The 26,319-nt window shown below is 49.6% G+C and overlaps 1 protein-coding gene across 1 annotated transcript; it reads right to left on the reverse strand.

The window, feature by feature from the left end:
- Positions 1-10,884: 10,884 nt before the first annotated feature.
- On the reverse strand, positions 10,885-20,197 carry Mapk13 (mitogen-activated protein kinase 13). Its single transcript, XM_034524214.2, has 12 exons — positions 19,986-20,197; positions 19,431-19,560; positions 18,326-18,384; positions 14,777-14,885; positions 14,613-14,642; positions 13,449-13,496; positions 13,213-13,327; positions 13,056-13,127; positions 11,986-12,065; positions 11,748-11,826; positions 11,375-11,551; positions 10,885-11,200 (listed from the first exon to the last, which is right to left on the reverse strand). Exons 1-12 carry the CDS (start codon positions 20,102-20,104, stop codon positions 11,118-11,120), a joined length of 1,101 nt encoding a protein of 366 aa, XP_034380105.1. The 5' UTR covers positions 20,105-20,197; the 3' UTR covers positions 10,885-11,117.
- Between the last annotated feature and the right edge of the window lie 6,122 nt (positions 20,198-26,319).

Raw genomic sequence — 26,319 nt, forward strand, 5'->3', positions numbered from 1 at the left:
TCTCATGAGAACAGAGAGAAAAGAGAGGCTACTAAGAGAGAGAAAGGGGCTGGGAGAGAGGTGGGAGACAGTTTTACTGGAAGAGTTGTACAGATATAGGTTGGAGAGAGAGAGAGAGAGAGAGAGAGAGAGAGAGAGAGAGAGAACAATCTAGACACAGGTGAAGCCAGAAGAGTAGAACAGATTGCCAGAGTTAGTATGAGGCCAGGCAGACAGAGCAAAAAGTCAGAGGCTAAGAGAGAGAGAGAAGCCAGTTTGAATCAATCAGCTTGGAGAGGAGTTTGAGCCAGAACAGCCCAGTAGAATCAGCTAGCCAGAGCTCAGAAAGAACTAGGAAGGGTGCGCTGATTCAGCAGCAAGTCTCAGAGGCTGAAAGCATTCTAGGCCTAGATTAGGTTGGTCGGAGGCTAGCCAGACAAAGGCAGTAAGCCTCTGAGATGACAATTACTTCAGGCGAATAAAAGATACTTTTATAGCTTGATGTTTTCTTCTCTCTGTTTGCAGAGCCAGGGGTTCAGCCTGCCCCGGGACAGGAGATTTGAGAAGACACTTAAACAAGCTTAAGTGAGATAAAGGAGGGCCCCTGGGGAAACCATTTCCCTACCTAATGTATGTTAGTTACAGTTACCTTTTCTCCGGGCTGCTGCTGCAAACCAAATGTCTGGCGAACGCGACTTAAAGGGAGAAATGGCTTCTTTTAGTTGGTGGTTTGTAGGGAGAATCAACCATGGTGGGGAAGTTATGTGGCCAAACTGTAGTTAGAAGGTAGAGAGAGATCAATGCTGGTCCTCCGATGGCATTTGAATGTCTGGGAACCACCCATGGGAGGATGTTACCCACAATCAGGATAGATCTGTCCTCAGTTAAAGTCACGGTGGGGGACACCCTAACAGACATGCCCAGGAGTGTAGGGGTGATATTTAGAAAACGGCACCGAGTCCGGCTTGTTCCCGGGCAGCCACCGTGTTCCTGCTGCTCCTCAGCTATGACTGGAGCTCTGGCTAGCTACGCAGGCCCTGGCACTCATGAGATGCCAGCGTGGGGGATGGCTCTGCCAATCCCCCAGGCTGCATCCACAAAGCTCGGCTGAACCCCAGACAATATCTGCCATCCTTAAAGCTTGAGACTCTTAAAGCTTAATGATTACCTAAAGGATTTATATATTTAGAACTGCTCAGTCAACAAGATGCCCAATATCTAACCTTTTGACAGAAATTGTTACCCAGGACAGCTTTCGACTCATCCATGGTTCTCCATGGCTGATAGCCTCCTTCTTCTCCTCCCCTTCCTATATTTCTCCCCTCCTTCCTCTCTTTCTCTCCCAGCTCCACCTCCTCATCTACTGCCTAATCACTGAGTTCCACTGCGAATACAACGTAGCAGAATAAGTATCCTGCTACACAGGAGTGTGTTTCCTAGGCCATCCCAAGTCCAGTCACATGAACAAGACTAACTCCCACAATCCCGCTTTGTGGTCTCTGCCACCCCAGAAATGCCCAATCCCATAGAATGTAGGCATTACATCATAGCCCCTTGTCCCGGGGCATCTGAGCCATTGAGGGAGTTGACAGAAATAATGGCGCTGTCCATCAAGACCTCAGGCCTTTGGGGAAGGGAGTGTGCCCTGGGCACAGAGTAACATAGATCTGTTACACAGGAGAAACACTTCCAATGTCTGCTTCTTCCTTGAAAATTCCTTCTGCATTATTTTAAGAAACTCCTGGAATATCAGAAGCATGGTCCATGGGGCTGGGGAGATGGCTCACTGGGTAGGACTTGCTTTATAAGTAGGAGGTCCTGAGTTCGAATCCTAGGACCCACATAAAAAGTCAGGTATGGTTGTATGTACCTGTAACCCTGGCATTGGGAGAGAGAGAGAGGAAGCACACACACACACACACACACACACACACACACACAGGATCCATTGTTAAATAGAGACCAGGGTAGGTCAGCATTGTGATTAACCAGTTAAGCAGACGGCTAGAATTGTTCCAGCCACAAGCACAATGATTCTAAACCACAAGGACACCGATACTGGAAATTTTAGTTCCAAACTAAAAGCATTTCTCCTCCCTGGGTGGGCAAAGACGCGAAGTCTACTTTGGCTATAAATTAGAAAGAAGCTGCGGCTGGTGAGATGGCTCAGTGGTTAAGAGCACTGACTACACTTCATGAGTTCATGAGTTCAAATCCCAGCAACCACATGGTGGCTCACAACCATCTGTAATGAGATCTGATGCTCTCTTACAGGTGTCTAAAGACAGCTACAGTGTACTTACATATAATAAAATAAAAACCTTTGAGCTGGAGTGAGTGGGGGCCAGAGCAAGAGGGAGAAGGGAAGGAAGAAAAAGAAAAAAAAGAAACTATGTTATTTTTAAATTTTTATTTGTTTTTTTTGAGAGTTTCACTGAATTGTAAGTGCTAATTTTGTTATATAATAACTATAATAACTATATTTGTTATATAATAACTATATAATAACTCAGCCCCCCAGTAATTGATGCAGAGTCCTATAGATTTTTTTTAAAGCAGTTCTAGAACAATTACTGGGCAACTTACCCTTAATTTATTTTTCTATATGCTAGACTAATTCCCAGGTGTGCTCGCTCCCCAAGTATCTGCTGTTCAAGTCTCACTCTGGCTGTCTCTTCCAACAGCCTGCCTTCAGGGTCTGAAAGATAGAAAAATCATAAGTTGATCCCCTAAACCCTACTCTTAAAAGCAAAGACATAAAAACCTGTAAGTCAAACACTGTGTTGCCTCAGTCCCAGAAAATTAGCTGACCATTTGAACAGATGGCCCTAACTAAACAAACCTTAAGATTCATGGTGTCAGGATGCTATGGGCCCGAGATTAGCTTGGCCAGGCTTTGAACTAACAGCCCTGAGACAGTTGGTGCCAGGATGCTAAAAGTTTGAGATAAGCCTGACCCCCCTTGAACTGTAGCTCATGATATATAGTGTGAAATTAGTTCGAAATAGCCAATTATAAAGTGACACACCATCCATCTTAGGAATTTGAGATCAAATGTATCGATGACCTAGTGACCTGTTCCCCCTCCTTCCCCCTTCCCTAACTCCACTCTCAGCCTTCCCCCTTCCCTAACTCCACCCCACCTGGTTTGTAGATGCCCCCTTAAAAGCTGTAAACTTCTTTTGTTCTTTTGCTGAATTCCGCTGCCCCTGCGCGGGCTTGAAGGAAAGACAGCCCTGGCTAGCCAGTAAACCTCTTGCGATTTGCATCAAGTTGTGTTTCTCGTGAGTGATTTGGGGTGCGTCTGCAGTTCTCCACGGATCGGTGAGGTCCTTTTCATTTGGGTTTTACAGGTCCACTTCTGACCACATGCTCATGACTCCTCTCTCTCATAGTGGTCTCCTTCTTCCTCCTCTCTCGCTCTCTCCCCAATGGTTCCTCATGGTTCCTCAGCCCAGTAACTGACACCCCTCACCAGCAACTGGTTGTAGCCACATTTATTTAACCAATACCTTTAAATTAGGATATAAAGATTACCTAACAAAGGCTATTGTATATAGAAATTCACTTGCCTGAGGGTAACCAGATCCTGGAGACCAGTATTTAGCATTTGTATCAGCATCAGGCCCACTCCCAACACTCAGTGGATACCGTGGAACTCACTATGTAGACCAGGCTGGCTTAAAAATGACAGCTGTCTCTACCTTCCAAATGCTGGGATTAATGGCAAGCACTGCCACACCTAACTTGTTTACTTTTGTGGTCTGAGTGAGTGCCTGCAAGTCTGTGCAGTTGCCCACAGAGGCCCTGGAGCTGGACTAACAGGAAGTTGTAAACTGTCTGACGTGGGTGCTGGGAACTGAACCCACGTCCTCTGGAAGAGCAGCCAGTGCTCTTAACCACTGAGCCATCTCTCCAGACCCTGTTTATTCTTTTAATGTAAGCCTGCTCTTCAATTTTACTTTAATTTTTATTTCTTAAAGCATGCTGGGATTCTCCTTTAGTTGTAAAGAACTAGCCTTCTCTGGTAAGGGTAGGGGGAGACTGTTCTCAGGCAGAGTAGCTTCAGTAGATAATAATGTAAAAGTTATGCCTGGTTCTTCCTCCCACCCCATGCTCCTAGAAATAAGACCCAGGCTGGGCAGTGGTGGCGCACGCCTTTCATCCCAGCACTTGGGGGGCAGAGGCAGGTGGATTTCTGAGTTCAAGGCCAGCCTGGTCTACAGAGTGAGTTCCAGGACAGCCAGGACTACACAGAGAAACCCTGTCTCGAAAAACCAAAAAAATAAAAAATAAATAAATAAAAAAAATAAGACTCAGTCTCGAAATATATTTATAAATATCTTGGTCATATAGCTAGAAGATATGACTTATTTTATTTATTTTAACCTACATTCTGCCCTGTGGCTGGTTACCTGAGCTCAGGTACCACAAGTCTCTCTCACATGCTTCTGGGCTATTCTCCCCAAGCCTGGCTCTATCCCAGAATTCTCTCTGCCTCTCTGATGTCCCGCCTCCCATTTCCTGCCTAAGCCATAGGCCATAGGCTTTTTAATTGACAGGTGATGCAGCCATACAGTACACAAGATATTCTCTCTCCATTGTAAGTCCAGAAGAGAATGTAGACAGAGCTGAAACTCAGGAGCAGGGTTGGGATGACAGTCTCTTCCAGTCTAGAAGGAGCCAGTCACAAGTCTGGAGGAAGCTAAGATGCTGGTGTGGATCAGGCACCTCAAATAAGGACCTTCTTATTCTGGGATTTGAAAACACCTTCGTCCTCACCTTATCCCAGAAATATAGACCTGAGAAGGCTAGGCTGATTCCATGACAGGCTTCAAATTGGCAGCTAAGGAAACGAGGCCCAAATCTCTATTTCCCGGAACTGTGCAATTCCGAGCAAGTCCGGGCCTCAGAAGCTGCCCCACCACCTGGCCTGAGGCAAGGACAATGGGTCAGCAGCAGTTTCCAGATCTCCCCAGCCGGGACACCTTGGTAATGGAATGATCATAGAGACGAACCCAACAGATTAACATAGAGGTCAACTACCCCAGACTTCCCTAATGTGCTTTGTTTTCTTTTGTTTTGTTTTGTTTTTGTTTTTTGAGACAGGGTTTCTCTGTGTAGCCCTGGCTGTCCTGGAACTCAGTCTGTAGACCAGGCTGGCCTCAAACTCAGAAATCCGCCTGCCTCTGCCTCCCAAGTGCTGGGATGAAAGGCGTGTGCCACCACTGCCCGGCCATCTGTACTTGTATTTTTAAAGACTTATTTTATGTATAGGTATGTTTGCCTGCAAGCAAATGTATACCCCCTGGTACTAGAGTTACAGACAGCTGTGAGCTGCTATGTAGGTGCTGGGAATTGAACCCAGGTCCTCTAGACAGTGCTCCCAACCACTGACCTATGTCTCCTGCTCCCTCTACTTTTTACAACAGAAGATAAAGGCCACCAGATATTTAGGTCAAAGGTCATTTAAGAAAAGTCAATGACAGATGAATGGAAAACTTTTTTTTTTTTTTTAGGTTTTATTTTTGAAACAGGGTCTCATTATGTAAACCAGGCTGGTTTTGAACTCACAGAGGTCTGTCTGCCTCTGCTGGGATTAAAGGGGTGCATCCCCAGGCCTGGCATGAAAAGGTCTTTAAGCATATGTATTTCTCCTAGATAAATTCCGGAGTGGGGGAGGGGGGCTGGAAAGGTGGCTCAATGGTTAAGAGCACTGACTGCTCTTCCAGAGATCCTGAGTTCAATTCCCAGCAACCACGTAGTGGCTCACAACCATCTGTAATGGGATTTGATGCCCTCTTCTGGTGTGTCTGAAGACAGCTACAGTGTACTCATTAAATAAATAAATAAATAAATAAATAAGTCTTTTGAAAAAATTCCTGAGCATGGAATGTTTGAATGATATTTCAGGTTTACACATAATTTGAAGAGAATTTTATTATTTCATGTATGAGGGTGTTTTGCTGCATGTATGTAAGTGTACCACGTGTGTGCCTGATGCCCTCCGAGGTAAGAAGAAGACAGCAACTCCCTTGAGACTGGAGCTACAGTGTGTGCTGAGAACCAAATCTGGGTCCTCTGAAGGGTCAGCCAGTGCTCTTAACTGCTGAGCTGTTTCTCCGGCCCAGGTAGTTTGCATTTTAAAAATATTTTTACCAAAAGCAAAATAAAACAACAAAATGCAACAAAATAACAAACAAACAAAAAGAAGCCACTCGGTGGTGGTACACACCTTCAATCTCAGAACTCCAGAGGCAGAGGCAGCTGAGTTCGGAGCCTGGTTTCAGAGTTCATTCTTGGACACCGAGGGCTACACAGAGACCTTCTCTTGAAAAAACAAGCAAAAGATTATTTTTATTTTTGCACATACGTCTGCACGGATGACTTTGCAGGCCAGCCTGAGTTACAGGCAATTGTGAGCTGCCTCAGGTGGGTGCTGGGAACTGAACCTGGGTCCTCTGAACCTACAGCAAGTGCTCTTATCTCCTGAGCCATCTCGGCAGCCCATTCTGTGTTTTTCAGATAACCAGAATAGACATGCTAACCTTCAGACATGAAGTAATGATTAAAAAATGGAATTTAGGAGGCTTAATTGTTTTTGGTTTTGTTTGTTTGTTTGTTTGTTTGCTTGCTTTTTTTTTTTTTTTTTCCAAGTCAGGTTTCTCTTGGTAGCCCTGGCTGTCCTGGAATTCACTCTGTAGACCAGGCTGGCCTCGAACTCAGAGATCCACCTGCCTCTCCTTCACAAGCTCTGGGCCACCACTGCTACCTAGCTTAAAGAAGTCAATCTTTAGAAACTTAAGTACAATTTAAATTCCGAAGTATCTGGCAAAGATCCTCTGAAGAGGTCCTGGGTCCCTTGGCTCAGCGCCTCCACTCCCCAGGGGTTAGCACTTGGCTGTAACCTTGTAACAACAATTTAGAGTTTGGCCTGCTGGGGAGAGACATGGCTGTGCTGTGTCCTGGTGAGGCACAGATGAGGGAGGTTGATTTACAGACACAAAGAAAAGTTAGGAACATCCAGTGAGCACTCCAGATGACGCCTTGATTGAAAGCGTTTGTTCACTGACCCCACCTTGCTCTGGGGCCTCCACCTGGGGCCTGCACAATGACTGTGAATTCCCGGATGTTCTGTTCTACTGAGGGGCTTGGAGCCTCTGCTGCCTGCTGAGGTTGAGGGTCCCTAGCTTCTTCCTTGGTCCAGATTCAGAGGGAGACAAACCCCCCAGGTGAAATCTCACTGCAGAGCACCGGAAGGGTGGAAGGAGTGAGCCCCAGGGGATGTCATAGGTCTCAAGTCTCAAGGACACAAGAGGCCAATGAGGGAGCAGTGCCTCCCTCCCTGCACTGCATTTGCAGGGCTGCTGGGATCCCTCTCTTTTTGGTGACAGCTGGGTCATTTCCCATCTTAGTTCAGCTCTGGCTGGACTGACTCTACTACAGCTGCTGCCCCAGGGCCTCCTCATAGTTGCCTGACAGAGAGAGACAGCGTCCATCCACCCAATGCAGGCCAGGGAAGGCCTGACCTGGGATGACCTGGAACTCCTCTAGGCAGAGGAGCCGTGATAAGTGTGCAAGGACACCTTTCAGTGACTTGAGAAGGGAGGAGAGGGAGGATGTTGCTGCTGTTAGGGGACTGTCCCTGGCTCCAAGGGAGGCTTTCTTGTCTCTGCTTATTTCCTGACTCACCACACACCCAGGACAATGCTCAGCTCACCACCAAGGTCAGGGTCAGCCAGTCAACAGGGACTCAGTGGATGATGTTCAAAGATATGAAGCCCTTTGGACTGTAGTAGATCACCTCGCTATCTGAGAAATAGCCCAGATGGGAGATGCTAAGGTGTTTTTATTTTTAATTTTAATTTAATTTTATCTTATTTTGGTCTTTCTTTTTTCTTTCTTTCTTTTTTTTTTGGGGGGGGGGGTGTTGAGACAGGGTTTCTCTGTATAGCCCTGGCTGTCCTGGAACTCACTCTGTAGACCAGGCTGGCCTCGAACTCAGAATCTGCCTGCCTCTGCCTCCCAAGTGCTGGGATTAAAGGCGTGCGCCACCACTGCCTGGCCCTTTTATTTATTTATTTTTTTTAGGGACGGTTGTTCTCCAGGGTGCAGCTCCGGGCCACGCCTTCTGGATCTCCCCTGTGCTCTCCGTGGTCTTCATCACCACAGGACTGGCTGAACAGAGAAATAGTCCTTGGGACTTGGGGACATCCATAAATGCTTCCATTCACTCACTCTTGGGGGGTTTGTTCCCAGCAGGGCTCACACTGGAGGGAAGAGGAGACCAAGGCATGAACACTGTCTGCTGGGAGACAGTGGGCCCACTACACCGGCCAGAGGGTTGTGTGGCACTGCCGCTAGAAAATGGGCTCCTGTGGTGAAGTATGCTTAGGAACGGAGGCAGAGGCAGGAGGATCCCTGTGAGTTCCAGACTATCCAAAGCTATTTGAGACCTTGCCTCAAAATAAGTACTTATTTTCGCTGGGCAGTGGTGGCGCACGCCTTTAATCCCAGCACTTGGGAGGCAGAGGCAGGCAGATTTCTGAGTTCAAGGCCAGCCTGGTCTACAGAGTGAGTTCCAGGACAGCCAGGGCTACACAGAGAAACCCTGTCTCGAAAAACCAATAAATAAATAAATAAATAAATAAATAAATAAATAAAATACTTATTTTCTTCTGGACTTGTCGGAACCTCTAAGCTGACAGTGTCCGCTGTCTTTCAGCTGGCAGCCCTGGCATCTGGAAATCCAGGAATCAGGAAAGCAGAGACAACTGAAATCTGAGAAAATGACTGGGGTGTGAATGTTGAGACAGGAAGACAGAACCTCTTCTCTGAGACCAAGAGGGAGGTTGAAACGGGAACCAGAGCCTGCCTTGCAACCAACTGTAAGGTCAGGGTGATACTGGCCACCAGTCAGTCCCAAACAAGGTCTCCTCCCCATATGACAACAGGGCCACTCAGATGGGGAGGGGACAGAGTACAGACACAACCGGCAGCCACAGGGCTTGGGAGGCAGTATCACAGATGGTATGTAGGTAGGTATGGCATCCATGACATCATGGATTCCAATCCTGCCTCCCGCTGCCCCTGCTGTGGCATCTAATGCCAGATTTCTGAGGCCTAGGAGTTCTTGTTGCTTTCATACATGGCCCTCCTCCCCCAATGATCCCCTTGCTACTATCTTGCATGAACAAGGGACATTGGTCACACATGGTGGCCTAACACCGGTGCATTATGGGTAACTCGCCTCCCACCATTCACCTGCGAGTTTACTTTAAATGGCACAGATTCTAACAAAACACCCGACGTCCTCTTCACTGCCTTAAAAATACTCCATCTGCGCCTCTGGGAGAGTGAAGCCTCACTGGAAATCTCTGGAATAAACAACACAGAGCTGGCCTTTTCTGCAGGACTTGTCAGAACCTTTAATATGGGCTCAGCCTCACAGTAGATCCCAGGACTCAAGAGTTCCATGGCAGGCCACCGGGGAAGAGGAAACAGACAGCGGTGGGGTCCTACTTTGGCCCCCCCCCCCCCACTATGTGCTGCTGAAATCAGGTTCCTCTCTTAGGTCTATATTTGGGCTAATACAACTTAGTCACTCTGGAGTTTAGATGAGGGGGCATTCAAACGTTCAGATCCAGAGATTTACATTTTAACAAGTTGCATTGGTGCACATCATGCCAGATAACAGAAACCCAAGGCAGGAACCCAAACAAATCTGTGTCTTTGAACTCGTTCTACCAAAGCAGAGGGAGGAATTAGACTACCGCTGGCTGTCCAACATCGAGATGCTTCTTCCCGGTGCTGGGCGACTTGGGAAGGAACAGAAGTTTGCAATCCTAGCCAAGAAAAATCCATGCCCGCCTGCTGCTGCACTCACTTACCCGCCCTTACCGTCTTCTCGTGTCTCCTTTGCTTATTGGGTACCCAAAATACCCTGTCTGCAACAAGCCTACGGCCTGCAGCTCCTGGGGCTCCGTGGCCTAACACACTTGGCTCCCTAACAGGGCAGAGAACAGAGCTGGGGCCCAGGCGTGACCTTCTTTGCACCATCTGTAGCAAGCTATTGTCTCCAGCCACCCCCATCCATGGTTTACAACCCCCTGGATCCTTAGGATGTGAAAACTTCTGCAAGCCTGTAAGTAAAACTGCATAGTGCTGGCCGGGCCCTAACTCCAGTGCTGCCACTCTGTGGTTTAGGTCCGTTTTGAGACAGGGTCTCTCTCCCTATGCAACCCAGACTGCCCTGACCTGCAGTTTGAGATCCTCAACTTCCTGAGTGCTGGGATTGCAGGTGTTGGCCCACGTCTGGCATCCTGAGAAAAAGCTGAGAGAAGAATTAGGTACATTGCCGGGTGGTGGTGGTGCACGCATTTAATCCCAGCACTTGGGAGGCAGAGGCAGGTGGATTTCTGAGTTCGAGGCCAGCCTGGTCTACAGAGTGAGTTCCAGGACAGCCAGCAATAATCAAGATTAGCCTCAGTTAGAGAGATGCTGTCCCAAAATGAACAGAAAAGGGGAATTCAGGGGGGTGTGGTGGTGCACACCTTTAATCCCACCACTAGGAAACAGGCAGGTAGATCTCTTGAGTTCCAGGCCAGCCAGGGCTCCAGGACTACATAGTGAGAGCTTGTCTCAAAAAAGGAGAGGCAGAATATTCCAGGCCAGCCTGGGCTACATGGAGGGCAGCCTGGGCCACATGTGAAATATATATATATATTTTTTTCCTGACCTCCAGAAAGGTGAAGGAAGACATCTCTGTGCTTTGAACCCCCATCCTGGTTTCTGTGCTGCACCCACCCCAAAAGCAGACCCCAGTCATTCCTACATTACCCTCAGCTTGCCTGACATATCCTTAGTCCCAACCCTCCAGGAAGGAAAGAACCCCACAGCCAAGCAATCACCCACATTTTTGTTTTAATACAGCCTGCTGTGATCACAGCTCCCCACATCCCAAAACATCCCCTAGACCATGGGAAGACTCTTCTCGACTCAGGATACTACAGTACTATAAACCCTGAGCTATAAGCAGTGACAAATATACATATACATATACATATATATATATATCCCGAGGCAGAGTTTGGCCCTGTCACAGTCTCCCCGGCTCAGCTGCAGGTCAGACTGGAGAGTCACTGCAGCCTCATGCCACTTTGTCGCCGAGAGTCCTTCCGGGCTACAGGACTGAAGTTGGAGATCTCTTTGTAGATGTGTTCTGTGGAAAGTGTGTGAGATTTAGGATGGGTCTGGGAGAGCCCACCCTCAGACAGTGGAGTAGAAACCAGCTCAAGGAGAAAACCCCACAGGAGATGGACAGCTACTGGGGACAGGTGTGTCCCTTTAGGCTTCGAGGGTGGGCAGTCAGAAGGAGGATAGGAACATCTCTTACGTTTCCATTCGTCCACGCTGAGTTTCTCATGTTCTAAGGCATCGTCAAACGGCTGCTGGGCCTCTGTCTCCTCCTCAGGGTCCCGGAAGGGTTCAAAGAAGGGGTGAGCCAGCGCCTGAGCAGCGGTCAGACGCTTGTCCACATCCAGTTCCAGCATCTTGTCCAGCAGGTCTGCAGCTGTGGGGGACAGACCACCTGGTGAGCCTTGCACCTGGTGAGCCTCGCACCTGGTGAGCCTTGCACCTGGTGAGCCTCACACCTGGTGAGCCTCACACCTGGTGAGCCTCGCACCTGGTGAGCCTCACACCTGGTGTGGGACAGATGGCTGCTGGGATGGGCTGCAAGCACTCTCGGGATCCCAGCCAGGACTCACCTTGCGGGCTGGCACGAGGGAAGAGCTGTGTAAAATCCTTCTTGGGGCTCTGGGGCAGGGACTGAATGTAGGATTTGGCCTGGAAGAAAGAAAAGCATAGGATTTCTTCAGACTCCGGCCTGAGGGGAGAAAGTATGGCTGAAAGCCCCATCGGAAGTCGAAGATGGGATGAGGGAAAAGAGGGTCTGGGGGGGAAGCGGAGGGAGCCCATAGTAAGATGCCAGTTAGAGCCACTCACCGCCTTGTCTTTCAGCTTCTGCACGAACTCGGCACCTGGCACCCCAGTGACTTTCAGGATCTGGGTCAGCTGGTCCAGGTCTTGGCAGCCAGTTAAGGCACAGCCTTGCTCTCTGCGGTGTTCTGAGCCCGCCCGCCCCGCCTCCAGCCTTGCTCTAGCCAGCCTGGCAGACACTCCTGGCTCCAGCCCCACCTAACCACGGCAGGCTCTTGGCAGGGTTGGAGCAGGTCTCTGGAGGGCTTCCCGGCAGACAGACCAAGTCAGGAGGAGGCTGCCCAGGCTGCCCAGATCCACTCTGCCAAATCCCCCTCCCTTGCTCTCCCTTCATTCCGAGCTGAGTGGGCTGCCCCTGCCCAGCTCCTGAGGGTTCCCCAACTGCTTATGTTCGATTTCCTAGCAGAGGTATGGACAGGAGGGACTCATTTTTATCTTTTCACTAACTGCACTTCAAAGCATTCTAGGGGGCTGAAGAGTGCTTGATGCTTTTCCAGAGGACCCAAGTTCAGTTCCCAGCACCCATGCCCGGTGCCTTTTAAAAAACCTGTGACTCCAGCTCCAGGAGATCTGGCGCCCTCTTCTGGCCTCTTAGAGTACCTACACATACACCATGCATTCACACAGACATACACATAAATAAGAATAAATCTTTACAACCATTCTAGGGCCTGGGCCTCCAGCGGGTAGAGTGCTTGCCTAGCAAGCTTGAGATTCTGGGTTCCGTCCCCAGCACAGTGACACATGTTTGTGACCCTGGCGCTTGGAGGTGGCAGGAGGAGAGGCAGCAGTTTAAAGTTCTCTTTGGCTACACAATGAACTTGGGGCGCTCCCCAGGACACACACAGGAGACCCCGTTTTACTATGAAAACTAAGTTAAGTGCGGTGGCACACACATTTAATCCCAGCATTCGGGAGCTTGAACTACATACAAGTTCTACTAGGCCAGCCAGGGCCACTGTCTGAAAAATAAAACTACATATAATAAATAATTATTCAGGGGGCCTGTTTGGGTGCTATCTCATCGCTGAGGGAAGGGTCCCCAGGTAGACATCATCTGCTCTAGCAAAGGATACAGTCTTTGCCCTTGAAGAGTGTCTTTCCGGTCAGCATCTCTGCCATGATGCAGCCAACAGACCAGATGTCCACTGTAAGGAAAGACGAATGTTGTCTGGACCGTCTGATGATCTCCAGTGTAGGTCACCAGGGCCACCAGGGCAGCCGAGCACTGACCTGTCTGGTTGTAATGCATCCAGCTGAGGATCACCTCAGGGGCCCGGTACCAGCGGGTCACCACATAGCCGGTCATCTCAGCATCTGTGTGGCGCGCCAGCCCAAAGTCCAGGATCTATGGCTCAAGGGACACAGGGATAACAAGCCATCTGAGGAAAGACCTTCTGCCGGACAGAACCTACCTCCCCCACAATTCCATCCACCTCCCCATCCTCGGTGGACCTGCTGTGACCCACCTTCAGCTCACAGTCTTCATTCACGGCCAGGTTGCCTGGCTTCAGGTCCTAAGGGGAAAGAGAGAGGAACCATCAAACTGAAGCAGAGCCAGCAGGTGTCTCAGATCTGTCACACACACACACATGCACATACACACACAAGTGTATACACATAAACACATGTGCATATGCACACATATACACACAAGTGCATACACATGAGTGCATACACACAAACACATGTGTGCACGCACACACACATAGACATGCACACACACATGTGCATACATACAAACACATGCATACACACATATACACACATGCACATACACACACAAGTGCATACACATAAACACATATGTGCATGCACATACACATATACACATGAGTGCATACACACAAACACATGTGTGCATGCACACACACACACATAGACATGCACACACAGGTGCATACACATAAACACATGCATGTGTGTACACACTTGAGTGCATACATACAAACACGTGTGCATGCACACACACATAGACATGCACACACACAAGTTCATACACACAAACACATGCACACACACACACACACACACACATATACACACAAGTACATACACATAAACACATGTGTACATGCATATGCTCATACACACACAGGAGTGCATACACACAAACACATGTGTATATGCACACACACACAAAGACATGCACACACACAAGTGCATACACATTAGCACATGCATGCATACACATAAACACATGCATGTGTGTACACACATGAGTGCATACACACAAACGCATGCATACACACACACATCCTTCATTACACTGCAACAGCAGCTGGGTCAGCTCATTTCTCTTTCCAGCCTCAGTTTTTTCATCTGTAAAATGGCATTGGACTCCACATCCTTTTCCATCATGTTCCTGTCCTTAGAGCCTGAAGTGTCAGCTAGGGGCTCGGGGGGCAGCACACACACACACACACACACACACACACACCTACAATCATAAGTGTCCCCAACCTCTCCACACAGACAGTCTTCCACATTAGCTGTGTCACAGCTGAAACACTCACAGCCTCTGTCTCCTCTCTACTGTCACTCTCTCCACGGATCCCAATCCTTCGGCCACCAGAGTGCCCAGTTCCTCCCCCAACACACGTTCCCCGAACCGTGGCAGAGAGAGCACTCACCCTGTGGACGATCCCAGCTGAGTGGATGTACTGAAAGAGAGAGAGAGTGGTGAATCGGAGGCACCAGTTTCCCCACCAGCATCGAGAACCCCCCTCTGCCGCACCGCAGAGGGCTGGCTCTCAACACCCAAGTCGCCTTTGGCTACCATGCAGGCTCCACCCACCTTTAGGCCTTTGAGCATCTGATACACCAAGTACTGGACCTTATCCTCACTGAATTCCATCCCCATGATTTTCTGCAGGTCGGTCTGCATGAAGGGCATCACCAGGTAGCTGGAAGACAGGAGGTTTTATTAGCACAGTTCCCAGCCTCCCACAGGCCCAGGTGTGAACTCAGAGAGGTCAGGGTGGGGGTGGGGTAGGGACAGAAGTCCGGCTCAGCAGGAACCTTGGAGACAACGCCAGGCAAGAAGGCATAAGAAGACTCAGGTGTGATCCAACACTTGGAGAGCTAAGGCGGATTGCCACATGTTAGAGTCCAGCCTGGATTACATGGTGAGTCCCAGGGCTGGAGAGATGGTTTCAGCTGACACAGTGCTCGGATGCACGAGGAGGTCTGCAGTTCGAGCCTTGGCACCCACGTATAGAAGCTGGGTGTGGTGGAGTTCGGTTGTAATCCCAGTGTTGGATCAGAGACAGGAGGATTCCCGGGGCTTATTAGCTGGCAAGCCTAACTTAACAGGCAAGCCAGTGAGAGACCCTGCCTCAAAAACACAAGGAAGGGGGCCCGAGAGATGGCTTTGATCTTTCAGAGGACTTGGGTTCCAGAAGATCTGGTGCCCTCTTCTGGCCCCTGTGGGCACTGCACGCATGGGGTCCACAAAAGTAATGCAGGGTGCTCCCTCGCGTGCATGCGCAAGCACACACACACACACACACACACACACACACACACAACTACAATCATAAGAAAAACAATGTAGATAGAACCCAAGGAACAACATCAGAGGTTGACCTCTGACCTCCAGATAAGCGCACATATACACACACATCTGTAAATGGGACACGAGGAGTTGAAGCCTCAGCACCCACATACAATGCACACATACGTGTATACACATATATGCAGCTTCCATACGTATGAATACATACACACCAAGCAAAACAAGGAAGATACATGAAAAATCAGTAGTGCCCAGCCTGGGCTCCTGGCATGGCTGCCACAGCAGCCTGGTCGGCAGAGCTCAGAGTGAACACCAGAGTTAGAGCACTCGATATTACCACAAGCCTGCGTTCATACAAAGGTACCCTGGCTCTGACCTCCTCTCATAACAGACCAGCTGCGAGCCGGCAGCATCTGCCAGCATTCCTACCTCTATCCAAAGGTTTCTCCCGGAGAGGGTCACACCCACCCCAGCTGGTTCCCCTGACTATAAAATAGATGCCAGGAAGGAAAGAGAAAACAGTCTTCAGAGGTGGAGAAGAAACGATCCGAGCTATTAGGTGCACAAGTGAAACAGGTCAGGGTCAGCAACCCGGAAGTGTGACTCAAGGTGTAACAGCAAAGTTAAAGACAGAACGTAATAGATTATAAAAGATGTGTGTATTACACACACACACACACACACACACACACACACGAACATGCACATATGCATACACACATGCACGCATATGCACAAACACTCGCAAGCACTCAGGCACACAGGGCCTCGTCATGCCTGACCTGCAATTCAATATGTACACAAGGCTGGTTTCGAACCCATGGAGCTCCCTGTCTCTTGAGTGCTGGGATTACATGTTTACACCTCCTTGCAGTGTACTTTGCCTCTGAAAGCTATTGCTGGATGCTGGAGGAATCACTCAGCATTTAAGATCATCTGCTAGTCTTCCTAGAGAACGCAAGTTCAATTCCCAGCACCCCACATCAGACAACTCACAACTGTCTTTGATTTCAGGGGCTCCTTCACAAATGTGCACATATCAACACATACACACACACACACATATATGTATGTATGTGTACATATGTGTGTGTACATGCATGTATAATATATAATAAAAATTATATATAATTTATATTATACATTATATATTATACATTATACATTGTATATTATATATTATATATTATATATTATATATTATATATTATATATTATATATAATATATTATACATTATACATTATACATTATACATTATATATTATATATATTTATAATTTATATTTATAAACTATATATGTATATATACATATATGTGTGTGTGGATATATATAATTTATATATACAGTTTACCTCACTTTCCTTACCACCTTCATACACTGCCTCTCACAACCTAGTCATGGTTCCTGTGTCCGTCCTAAACTGTTGGGATCAAGGTCACAGCCAGCACGTCAGGTACAGCACAGTGGCTCCTCCTGTTGTCCTGGGTGTCAGCTCCCTCACAGTTGCCTGCCAACCCTCCTCCCTTTGGTTTTCACCTGCTCACCCGTCCTGCCTTCTGGCAGATGTGGACTCTGGCTCAGCATCCTTGGATCCTGTCTTGCCATGTCCTGTTTCCGGGGTTCAGCTATCACCCACGGAGAGGATGCTAGCCTGGTCTACATCCGTGTTCCCCTCTCCTGTGATTTCTCAGGCTCTGGGTGACTCAAGGACCCAACGCCATGTTCATCATCTGTTCCTCCAGGTCTGCTCTTCCCCCTTGGATTCCAGGCAGGGACTGGGACTCCCAGTCACCTGTACCAACCTCCCTCAGCCACCATGTCCAAACAGGTGGCATAGCTCCCGTCAGCTTGCTTGAGCAGGCCTCAGGTCTGCCCCGGGAATCCCATACTGCACTGTAGATCAAAGTAGGGGGTCCGCAACACTGTTGCTTTCTCCCCAGCATTTCCGGTTCCTTTCTCAGAGCTGCTGGCCATGTCCTCCAAATCTGACAGACAGTTTCACCACCCTGCTTAGGACTGCCACTCTTAGTGGGCTGGGCAGGTGGCTAGGCTGGTAGAACTCTTGACTAGCATGCACAAAACCCCCAAATTTGATTCCCAGGACTGAGGCCTGGAATCTGAGCTCTTGGGAATTGGAGGCAGGCGGATCAGAAGTTCAAGGGCAATCCTTGGCTACTTTGGTAGTTGGGGGGCCAGCCTGGGCTACATGAGAGGTCCAGTTTAAACACACAACACTCCCACAGCCTCTGTGGCATTGAGGTAGGATGGGAAGCCTGACAGAAGCTGCTTTCACTGACACTCACACCGGAAGCTCTCAGTTTTATCCAAACAGCCATCCTTGCTCAGACACGGGCCAGCAAAACCTGACACTTTGTAACTAGACGTTCTGCTTGTTTGTAACAGCCAAACCCCGTCAGTCAGATCGTCCAGGGCTACCTGATCCTCATTTTCTTCTAGAGTAAAAAAAAAAAAAAAAAACCTCTGGGTATCATGAGGTCCAAAGTCACACCTGGCCACCAGGAATTGGTGAGGGGAGTCAGTACACCCCCTGTGAGGGCCAGCACTTCTTGGTGCCAGGGTCTGGTAACAAGGGTAAGATCTGTGTAGATGGCTCTGGGGGGGCCAGGTTACCCTACAGCCCTTCCACACACAGCTGAGGGACCTCTCCAGGGAGGAGCTTAATGTAACAGCAAAGAGACACAAGAACTGCTGGGGCGAGGGGGGACTCCCTTTCTGCCTGGAAACTACCCTTCCCCAAAGTATTCCCAAGCCGCCATTAAGATCTGCCAATACCCCAATCCCAGTGCAGCCCCGACTCGACTCACAAATCATGGAAGTTTCGAAGGGAAGAGGCAGGTGTGAAGACATCCAGAAGCCCAATGACCTAGAGAAAGTGTCACCAGTGAGGTTGGACTGCCACCGTCATTCTTCCCTATCCTGAGGGCCTCAGCCACCCAGGGCCACCCTCCAGGTCACCCTCTGCTACAGAAGGTGGCCCCAGCTGGCATGGAAACAGTTTGGGGACCCAGGCAGAAAAGGACATTTGCAATTAACAACGAGGGGGTTTCAGGCTGAGAACAAGGTAAGCTTGCTCCCCAACTTGGGGTTCGGGGTGAACAGTCCCACTTGCAACTAACACATCTTGAGGGTCAGGGGAAAAGGGAGGGAAGGATGAAGGGCCTGGGACTCTAGACCTCAGCTCCAGCCTTGGACCCTGGGTCCCCAGCCACATCTGTCAGTCTGTCCTTGCCTGCCACAGGGCTGGTTCAGAGTTAGAGGCAAGCCCCCTCCACCTCATAGCTGGAGGCCACGGAGGAGAGGTTGTCTGAAAGGACTCGGGGTTCACAACATACAAGACATTATTTGAAATTGACCCCAGCCCTTCTGCCTGATCCAGAGCTGGGTTACACTGTCTGTTTCCATCAGACAAGATGGTCAAATGGTGAGGCACCAGGCTCTGCCTCCCTTCGCTTCCAACCTCGGCTCTGCCGCTGCATAACCCGGGAAACCTTTCTGTGCCTTCGTTTCTTCACTGGATGGCATGTGTTATGGAGAGGATTATAGACGTTAGCCAGCCCCACGGCAAGCATTAAACAGTTAAGTATTTATTGTCAGACTTGAGAGTGCCAGAACAGAGACAGCTTTAGCTCAAGAGCCCAAGCTCAGCAGGACTGGAGTCCTCACAGAACCAATCACAAAGCTCCCCTACTTCCTCCTCACAATCAAGAAACTGTTGTGGGGTGTGCGTTTTCTGGGAAGTGAGCTGGGCAGGCCCTGGCACCTTCTCACTGGGTTCGTCGTAGTCCTTAGCTGAGAAACCAGGGTGGAACAAGGGAAAATCTTTCTCCTGCCCTTGCACCCAGGACCCTGGGCGGGCCTCTCTCCCTGCCCTCTGATCCCCAACACTTCCACACCCCGGAGGCAGCCTACGTTCTCATGGTGCATGTGCTTCAGGAGCAGGAGCTCGCGGTAAGCGCGCTTGGCAAAGATCTCCGACTGGAAGGGCCGGCTCAGCTTCTTGATGGCCACCTTCTCCCCTGTCCGTTTGTCGATGGCGGAGCTGCGGGGTCACAGGCAGGTGAGGGGGAGGGACGGCGCAAAGAGCCTAAACCCGGGATCCCTCCCGCACTGTCCTAGGCCACCCCCACTCTGTGCTCCCCGGACTGGTGGGAGACCAGCAGATTATGTGTGTAGGGGGCTACACTAAGGAAGGGACAGAAACAGTTCTTGCTGGCAGGAGGCAGAGCAGGCCGGGAGTCCCTACTCTGCGATTTGGCAAGATCCCTTCTTGGGGCCTCGTATGCAACCGCAGGGATCTGTCCCACGAACTCTGAGATCCCTTTTAAAATGTTACAGCCTTGGAGAACCAGATTCGCCAGCGGCTCGCCCCACAGGGGCCCCACTGCCACCGGGCTCACCCGGGGAGGCTGCCGAGGGTGGGGTGGCCCGTGGCTCCTCTGCCTTCTGGGGTTCCCCGGGTCTCACCACACCGCGCCATAGGCTCCGCTGCCGACGTGCGTGGGCGCCAGGTAGGTCTTGGGCAGCTCCCAGGCAGTCTTGTTGATATCCTGTTTGTAGAAGCCCCTTTTCCGAGTGAGGCTCATCCCGGACCCCGTGGTGGCGGCCCTGCGAGGAGGCTGCGGTGGCTGCCCGCGGGCTCTCGGCCCGGGTGTCCCGCCGCGGTCCCCTCCCGCCCCGCGACCGCTCCTCCCCCGTGGGGCGGCGCACCTGCCGCCTCGCCCAGGTGCGTCCCCGCCCCGTCCCGCCCAGTCCACTGCTCGCCCGCCCCAGGCCCTATCAGCCACCTGCTGTAGGTGCAGGGTTGGGGTGCCCTGCGGGAAGGGGGGTGCCTGCGAGGCCGCCCAGATCCCTCCAAGTCCTGAAGGAAGAGCTGGGAGGGTGGGAAGGGGCGACTTGTTAGCTTGAGAAATACACCCCACACATGCAAGGCATGGTGGCTCAGGTCTGTACTCTAGCAACACGGGAGGTAGAGGCAGAGGCAGGAGAATTGCTATGATTTTAAGTTCAGTTCAGTACATAGTTCAATGCCAGACTGAGTGAGACCCTCAAGGAAGAGATGAGCAACACAGAGAATGAACGGAAAAGGAGGGAGGGAAGAAGGAAAGGAGGGAAGGTGAGAGGGGAGGAGAGAGGGGGTAGAGAGGGCAGGGGAGAGGAAGGAATTAAGGAAGGAAAGAAGGAACGAAAGATAGAGAAATCACGTCATCCTTGACTACACAGTAAACTGGAGGCCAGTATAAATTACATAGTGAGACCCCTACTGAAAGATGGTTGTTCAGCAGGTTAGAGCCTGCATTGCAAACAAACAAACAAACAAACAAACAGGCATGGTGGAGCACATCTTTAATCCCAACACTCAGAAAGCAGAGGCAGGAGGATCTCTGAGTTCGAGGTCAGCCTGGTCTACAGAGTGAGTTCCAGGACAGCCAGGGCTACACAGAGAAAACAACCTGTCTCAACACCCCTTTCCCCCCTCCCCCCCAAAAAAACCCTCCAGAAATCTCCAAACAACAATAACACAAGAACCCTACAATTCTTGGGGTTCTAAATGAGCTCCTGTGACCCCAGCCTTCTTTTATTTTTAATTAAGAACAGAAAGAGTAGGACTCTAAGATCCTAAGGCTGAGCCATTGACCAGGGCTCAGAATCTAGTCCTCTTTCCCCATTTTTCTGAAGTAAACTCTAGGCACCCAACTGTTCTTCTCACAAGAGGTTTGCTGTCTTATACCCAGAGTCGACAGCAGCTAATTCTACACCAGAGTTCACAAAGATTTAAGCATCCACGGAAGTCTGTTTGACATTGTTGGTGATGGGTTTTAAGATAGTGTCTTGCTAATTAACCTTAGCTGACCTGGAACTTTCTATGTAGACTGACCTGGTCTCTAACTCATAGATATCCCCCTGCCTCTGCCTCCAGAGTAAATTTCCAATTCAGAGTATAAATCTTTGTTTGATTTCTAAAGCCGCATGAATGGCATCGTCTTTGTGGTCCCCGGGAGACTTTGTTCTCAATTTCAGTTCCGAAGGCTCTGGAAGAAGAGTTCATGTCTGTCCTGGTGATGTGTCCCACCCTCCCTGGCTTCTCTGTGAAAGGGAAGGGAGTCAGCTTGCTTCATTGGTCAGAGGACAGAGGCTTACAGGCGAGCAGTGTGCTAGCCGGGAGACCCCGCAAGTTGTCTGCAGACCCCAAACTTTACCCAGCTGCTTCTCCTACATGGTCTGCCAATCATTGGAGAGAACAACCCCACAGACATGTTGTGGGCAGGGCATCTGTGTTCATCATCTGAAGAACATATCAAAGAATGTATAAGAATGACAGAGTCAGCCCATTGAGTGTTAAGAATTATCTAATAAACATACGTGCTTGCCATGTGCCGACCATTAGTGTGTTTTACATATTCCACTTCAGGGCAGGAGGCTGGTGAGTCAGGCGGTGCATCCTCACTAGAGAGGTGACAAACAGGCATAGAGGGCTTAAGTAATTAGCTAAAGGTCACAAGGCTGGAGACAGGCAGAGCTGGGTAAGGAAGCTGGCATGGTGGGCCCTGGAGCCCAGGCTCTTGGCAGGAATGGTTCCATGGTGTCTCCAAACCACCTGGAACCATGCTAAGTATATGGCTTCCCCAGTATAGCCAGTTTTCTGCTCCATCTTTCACTGGTCCCAAGACCCCATGGGAAGACAAAGAAGGGGCTGACAGTAGAAGTTTGAGACCCTTCAGGTTGGCAGCTCTGGATTAAAGAGCCATGTTTCTGGAAGCCAGGTTCTAGGCTGGTCATGGGTTACTGAGAGGTGGTCTTGAGAGATTCGCTCTCCTGGTTTGAGAGGAGAAAGGGGGCTGAAGTGTGGCTGAGCTGAGCCTAGAAAGGTAATTACCCTAGAGAAGTCCTCGACGCCCAGGAGTGCCACCCCCTAGCACAGCTGGCCACTCTGGGCTCCTCTTGAGCAAGGGTCAGGAAGTGACTCAGGCCTTAGACTCAGCTGACAATGACCCTCACTTTAGGCCTTGCTGGGCTTAGGTTTACTCAGCAGCCTGGCAGCCTTGGAGGGAACTGCCTCAGTCCAGTGAGGAGAGTCACTGGAAGCAGAGGGGGTGGAGAGGGGAAGAAGTAGAGGGGAGGAGGGAGGGAAGGAGGAGGGAGGAGAGAGGGAAGGAAGGGAACAGAGGAAGAAGGGGTCACCAAGGTCACCGAGGGCATCATGGGGAGCTGGATAGTTCTCCCTAGCTCCAAGGACCTCAGTCCCTCTCCCTCTGAGGCACAAATGCATTGTAAATACAATTTTGAAAGGAGACCTGAATTCCCAGCTCAGGCACTGCCTTCTCTGTGACTTTAGACCAAAGTCCCAGCACATCCAGAGCCTCTGTGTCCTTGTAAAAGGAGGTGACACACAGGAGCAGGTAGAAGTTCCTTTCCTGTGAGGTGATGTTCAGACAATCATAACCTTTTCCTCCCTAAATACTTAAAATTTTCATTTATTTATTTTGTTATTTTATTTATTTACATTTCAAATGTTATTCCCTTCCCAGTTTCCCCTCTGCAAACCCCCAATCCCATCCCTCTTCCCCCAGTATTTTAAACATTTTTAAGAGATTTATTTACTTTTATTTTATGTGTATGAGTGTTTTTGCCCAGACGCACTGTGTTGATGCCTGATGCCCACGGAGGTCAGAGGGACCACTGGGTCCCCCGGAACTGGAGTTAGAGGTCCTTATGAGCCTGGTTTATACACCAGGAATCAAACCCAGGTCCTCTGCCAGAGCAGCTGATACTCTTAACTGCCAAGCTGCCCCTCCAGCTTACTCCCTTCTGAAAAATTCTGTGTGTGTGTGTGTGTGTGTGTGTGTGTGTGTGTGTGCACGCGCGCTCGCGTACCTTGTGGGTCATAAGAGGACACTGACTCCCCCGGAGCTGGGGCTACAGAGTCTGTGTGCTGGGTAAGGCCTCAAGAGCATTGGGCCTTCAAGAACAGCCTTAACCACTGGGCATCTCCCTGGCCCTGCATCCAGCCTGGTCTGGGGTCCAGAGGTCATCAGGCTTAGGCAGTAAACCCTCTTATTCACAGAGATGTCTCCCTGACATCTTTGTTTCTTCCCACTTTGAAACAGCCTATGTTTTATTTTGTTTGTTTGTTTGTTTTGAGACAGGGTTTCTCTGTGTAGCCCTGGCCGTCCTGGAACTCACTCTGTAGACCAGGCTGGCCTCAAACTCAGAAATCTGCCTGCCTCTGCCTCCCAAGTGCTGGGATTAAAGGCGTGCGCCACCACTGCCTGGTTTATTTGGGTTTTTTATATTAGCACTCAGGGTAATATGATTTATTATGCTACTTCATACATAGTATGTTCTCGTTGGTTCTTCTCTATCCCCCCCTTCCCTGTGCGCTCTCCCTCACCCTTGTGGCTCTCCCCTCCCCCACAGACCCTTTTTACCTTCTTGCCAGTGTGTTCTGTTCTCTCTGATTCCTTAAGATTTCTCCTTCCGGTCTCACGGGCCCTGTATAGAAGTTTCACGACCTACCTTCCCCGACACCACACACATGTACACGTTATATACCACTTAGCATCTAGAATCCTTAGTTAGAGAGACATGCGGTATTTCTATTTCTAGGTCTGGCCTTCTTCAGTTAGTGTAACGAACTTTAGTTCTCTCTGCTGTCCTGTAGATCTCATGACGTCATCTCTCTTCGTGACTGCATGAAATTCCACTGTGCATATGTAACGTGATTTCTTTACCATTCATCTGTTGACGGACACGTGGGCTGGTTCCACTTCCTGGCTGTGGAGACTAGAGAGAAGCAGTGTGCATGGCCATCCAGGTGTCTCTGTGGTGTGTTGTCCTCGGGGTATGCACCTGTTTTTATTTTTATTTATTTATTTATTTTTTAAAGACAGGGTCTCACTAGAGAGCCCTTGCCAGCCTGGAACGCTGTATGTAGACAGCCAGTCATGGTGCGAGGTGAGTGTCCAATGTTCAGTCACCCGGCTGAGGGTCAAGGGTTGGGGGTTCCAACATCAGTCAAGAGCATCATCCATGCCCCTCCCCCACCTCACCAGCTGGGAACTTGCTACCAAAGAGATCTCTTTGGCTCCACTACAGAATTGGAAAATAGCAAGTGAACCCCCTTTCAGGGGTTCTTAAGAACATGTCATTCCAAGTACAGACAGACTAGGTTCTTACACCAAGCCGATCAGATGGGACTTTCAATACTGCTGTGGGTTCTGGGGGTAGGAAGTTAGGGACTTAGGGGAAGGTTTGGACTCAGTTAGGTCATTTGGGGGCAGGTTTACAGAAGCCAATTCTCCTCCCTGCCCCCCAGAGAATAACAATGAATGGGACAACGTGAGAAGTACTGAACTTGGTACCCTGTGCACAGTAAGTACCCATCAGATGCTCCCTGCAGGGGACAGCCAGCAACTGCAGTTTCTCTGTCCAGCCCTTGGGCTCTTCTAAGTCACAACCAATTAAACGTAAGAACCAAACACCTTTCAGAGGACTTGGTTACACATGCATTCAACACTTGTTTTCTGAGTTGCCGTGGCTCTGTGGATCATGTGCTTGTCACTCACGCATGAGGACCTGGCACTCACATAAGAAAGCTGAGTACAGAGGCACACTCCTGTAATCCCAGCATTGAGGAGTTTCTCTGGGGCTTGCTGGCCAGCCAGTCTGGCCAAACTCTGGAGTTGCAGGTTCCATGAGAGACCTTGAATAAAGAAAGATGTCTCAGCGATAAAGGCTCCGACATGAGCTGGATCTTGTGAACCCACAAAGTGAGAAAAGAGAACCAACTTTCAAAAGTTGTCTTCTGGCCTCTATGCGGTGTCGTGTGCATCTCTGCCACAGACAGACAGACAGACAGACAGACCCACAAATAAATGTAATTCTTTTTAAATTACAAAAAGGGCCTGGAGAGATGGCACAGCGATTGGTTGAGAGCATTTTCTTCCTGCAGAGGACCTAGGTTCCATCCTTAGCTCCATATCAAGCATACTTCAGTTCTAAGGCATCTCAGCCCCTCATCCAGCCTTCATGGACACGAGGAACATGTACATACATATCGAAGAAATTATTAAAAATAAATAAATAGCCGGGCGGTGGTGGCGCACGCCTTTAATCCCAGCACTTGGGAGGCAGAGGCAGGCGGATTTCTGAGTTCGAGGCCAGCCTGGTCTACCGAGTGAGTTCCAGGACAGCCAGGACTACACAGAGAAACCCTGTCTGGAAAAACCCAAAAAATAAATAAATAAATAAATAAATAAATAAATAAATAAGGTGCAGCCAGGTGTGGAGGCACATGACTTTGATCCCAGCACTCGGGAGGCAGAGACAGGCAGATTTCTGAGTTCGAGGTGAGCCTGCTTCAGAGTGAGTTCTAGGACAGCCTGGGCTACACAGAGAAACATTGTCTCAAAAAACAAACAAACAAACAAACAAACAAAAAACCCCAAAAACAAAAACCAAACCAAAACAAAACAGTGAAGATAAACTGAGGAAGACATCCCAGCATTGACTTCTGGCCTCAACAGGTGTACACACACACAAGCACTTTAAAAAAAAAAAATCCCACTAGTTTTCTGAGGTGTTTTGTGGTGGGTCTGATCTGAGTGAGGGGATGAAACATTTTAGTGGGGGAACAGAGGGGAACCAAGCACACAGCTACAGTAATGAGCTGAGCTGTATGAAATCGCTGATGCTTAACAACTGGGCGGTTGAGCCAGATGTAACTTCAAGGTGAGCGGAGCAGGGTGAAGGAGGCCCTGCCCAGCCTGCTTGGCTGTGGCGCCCCCTGGTGGACAAAAGC

The sequence above is a fragment of the Arvicanthis niloticus genome, chromosome 20 (assembly GCF_011762505.2).
Source record: "Arvicanthis niloticus isolate mArvNil1 chromosome 20, mArvNil1.pat.X, whole genome shotgun sequence".
Lineage (NCBI taxonomy): Eukaryota > Metazoa > Chordata > Mammalia > Rodentia > Muridae > Arvicanthis > Arvicanthis niloticus.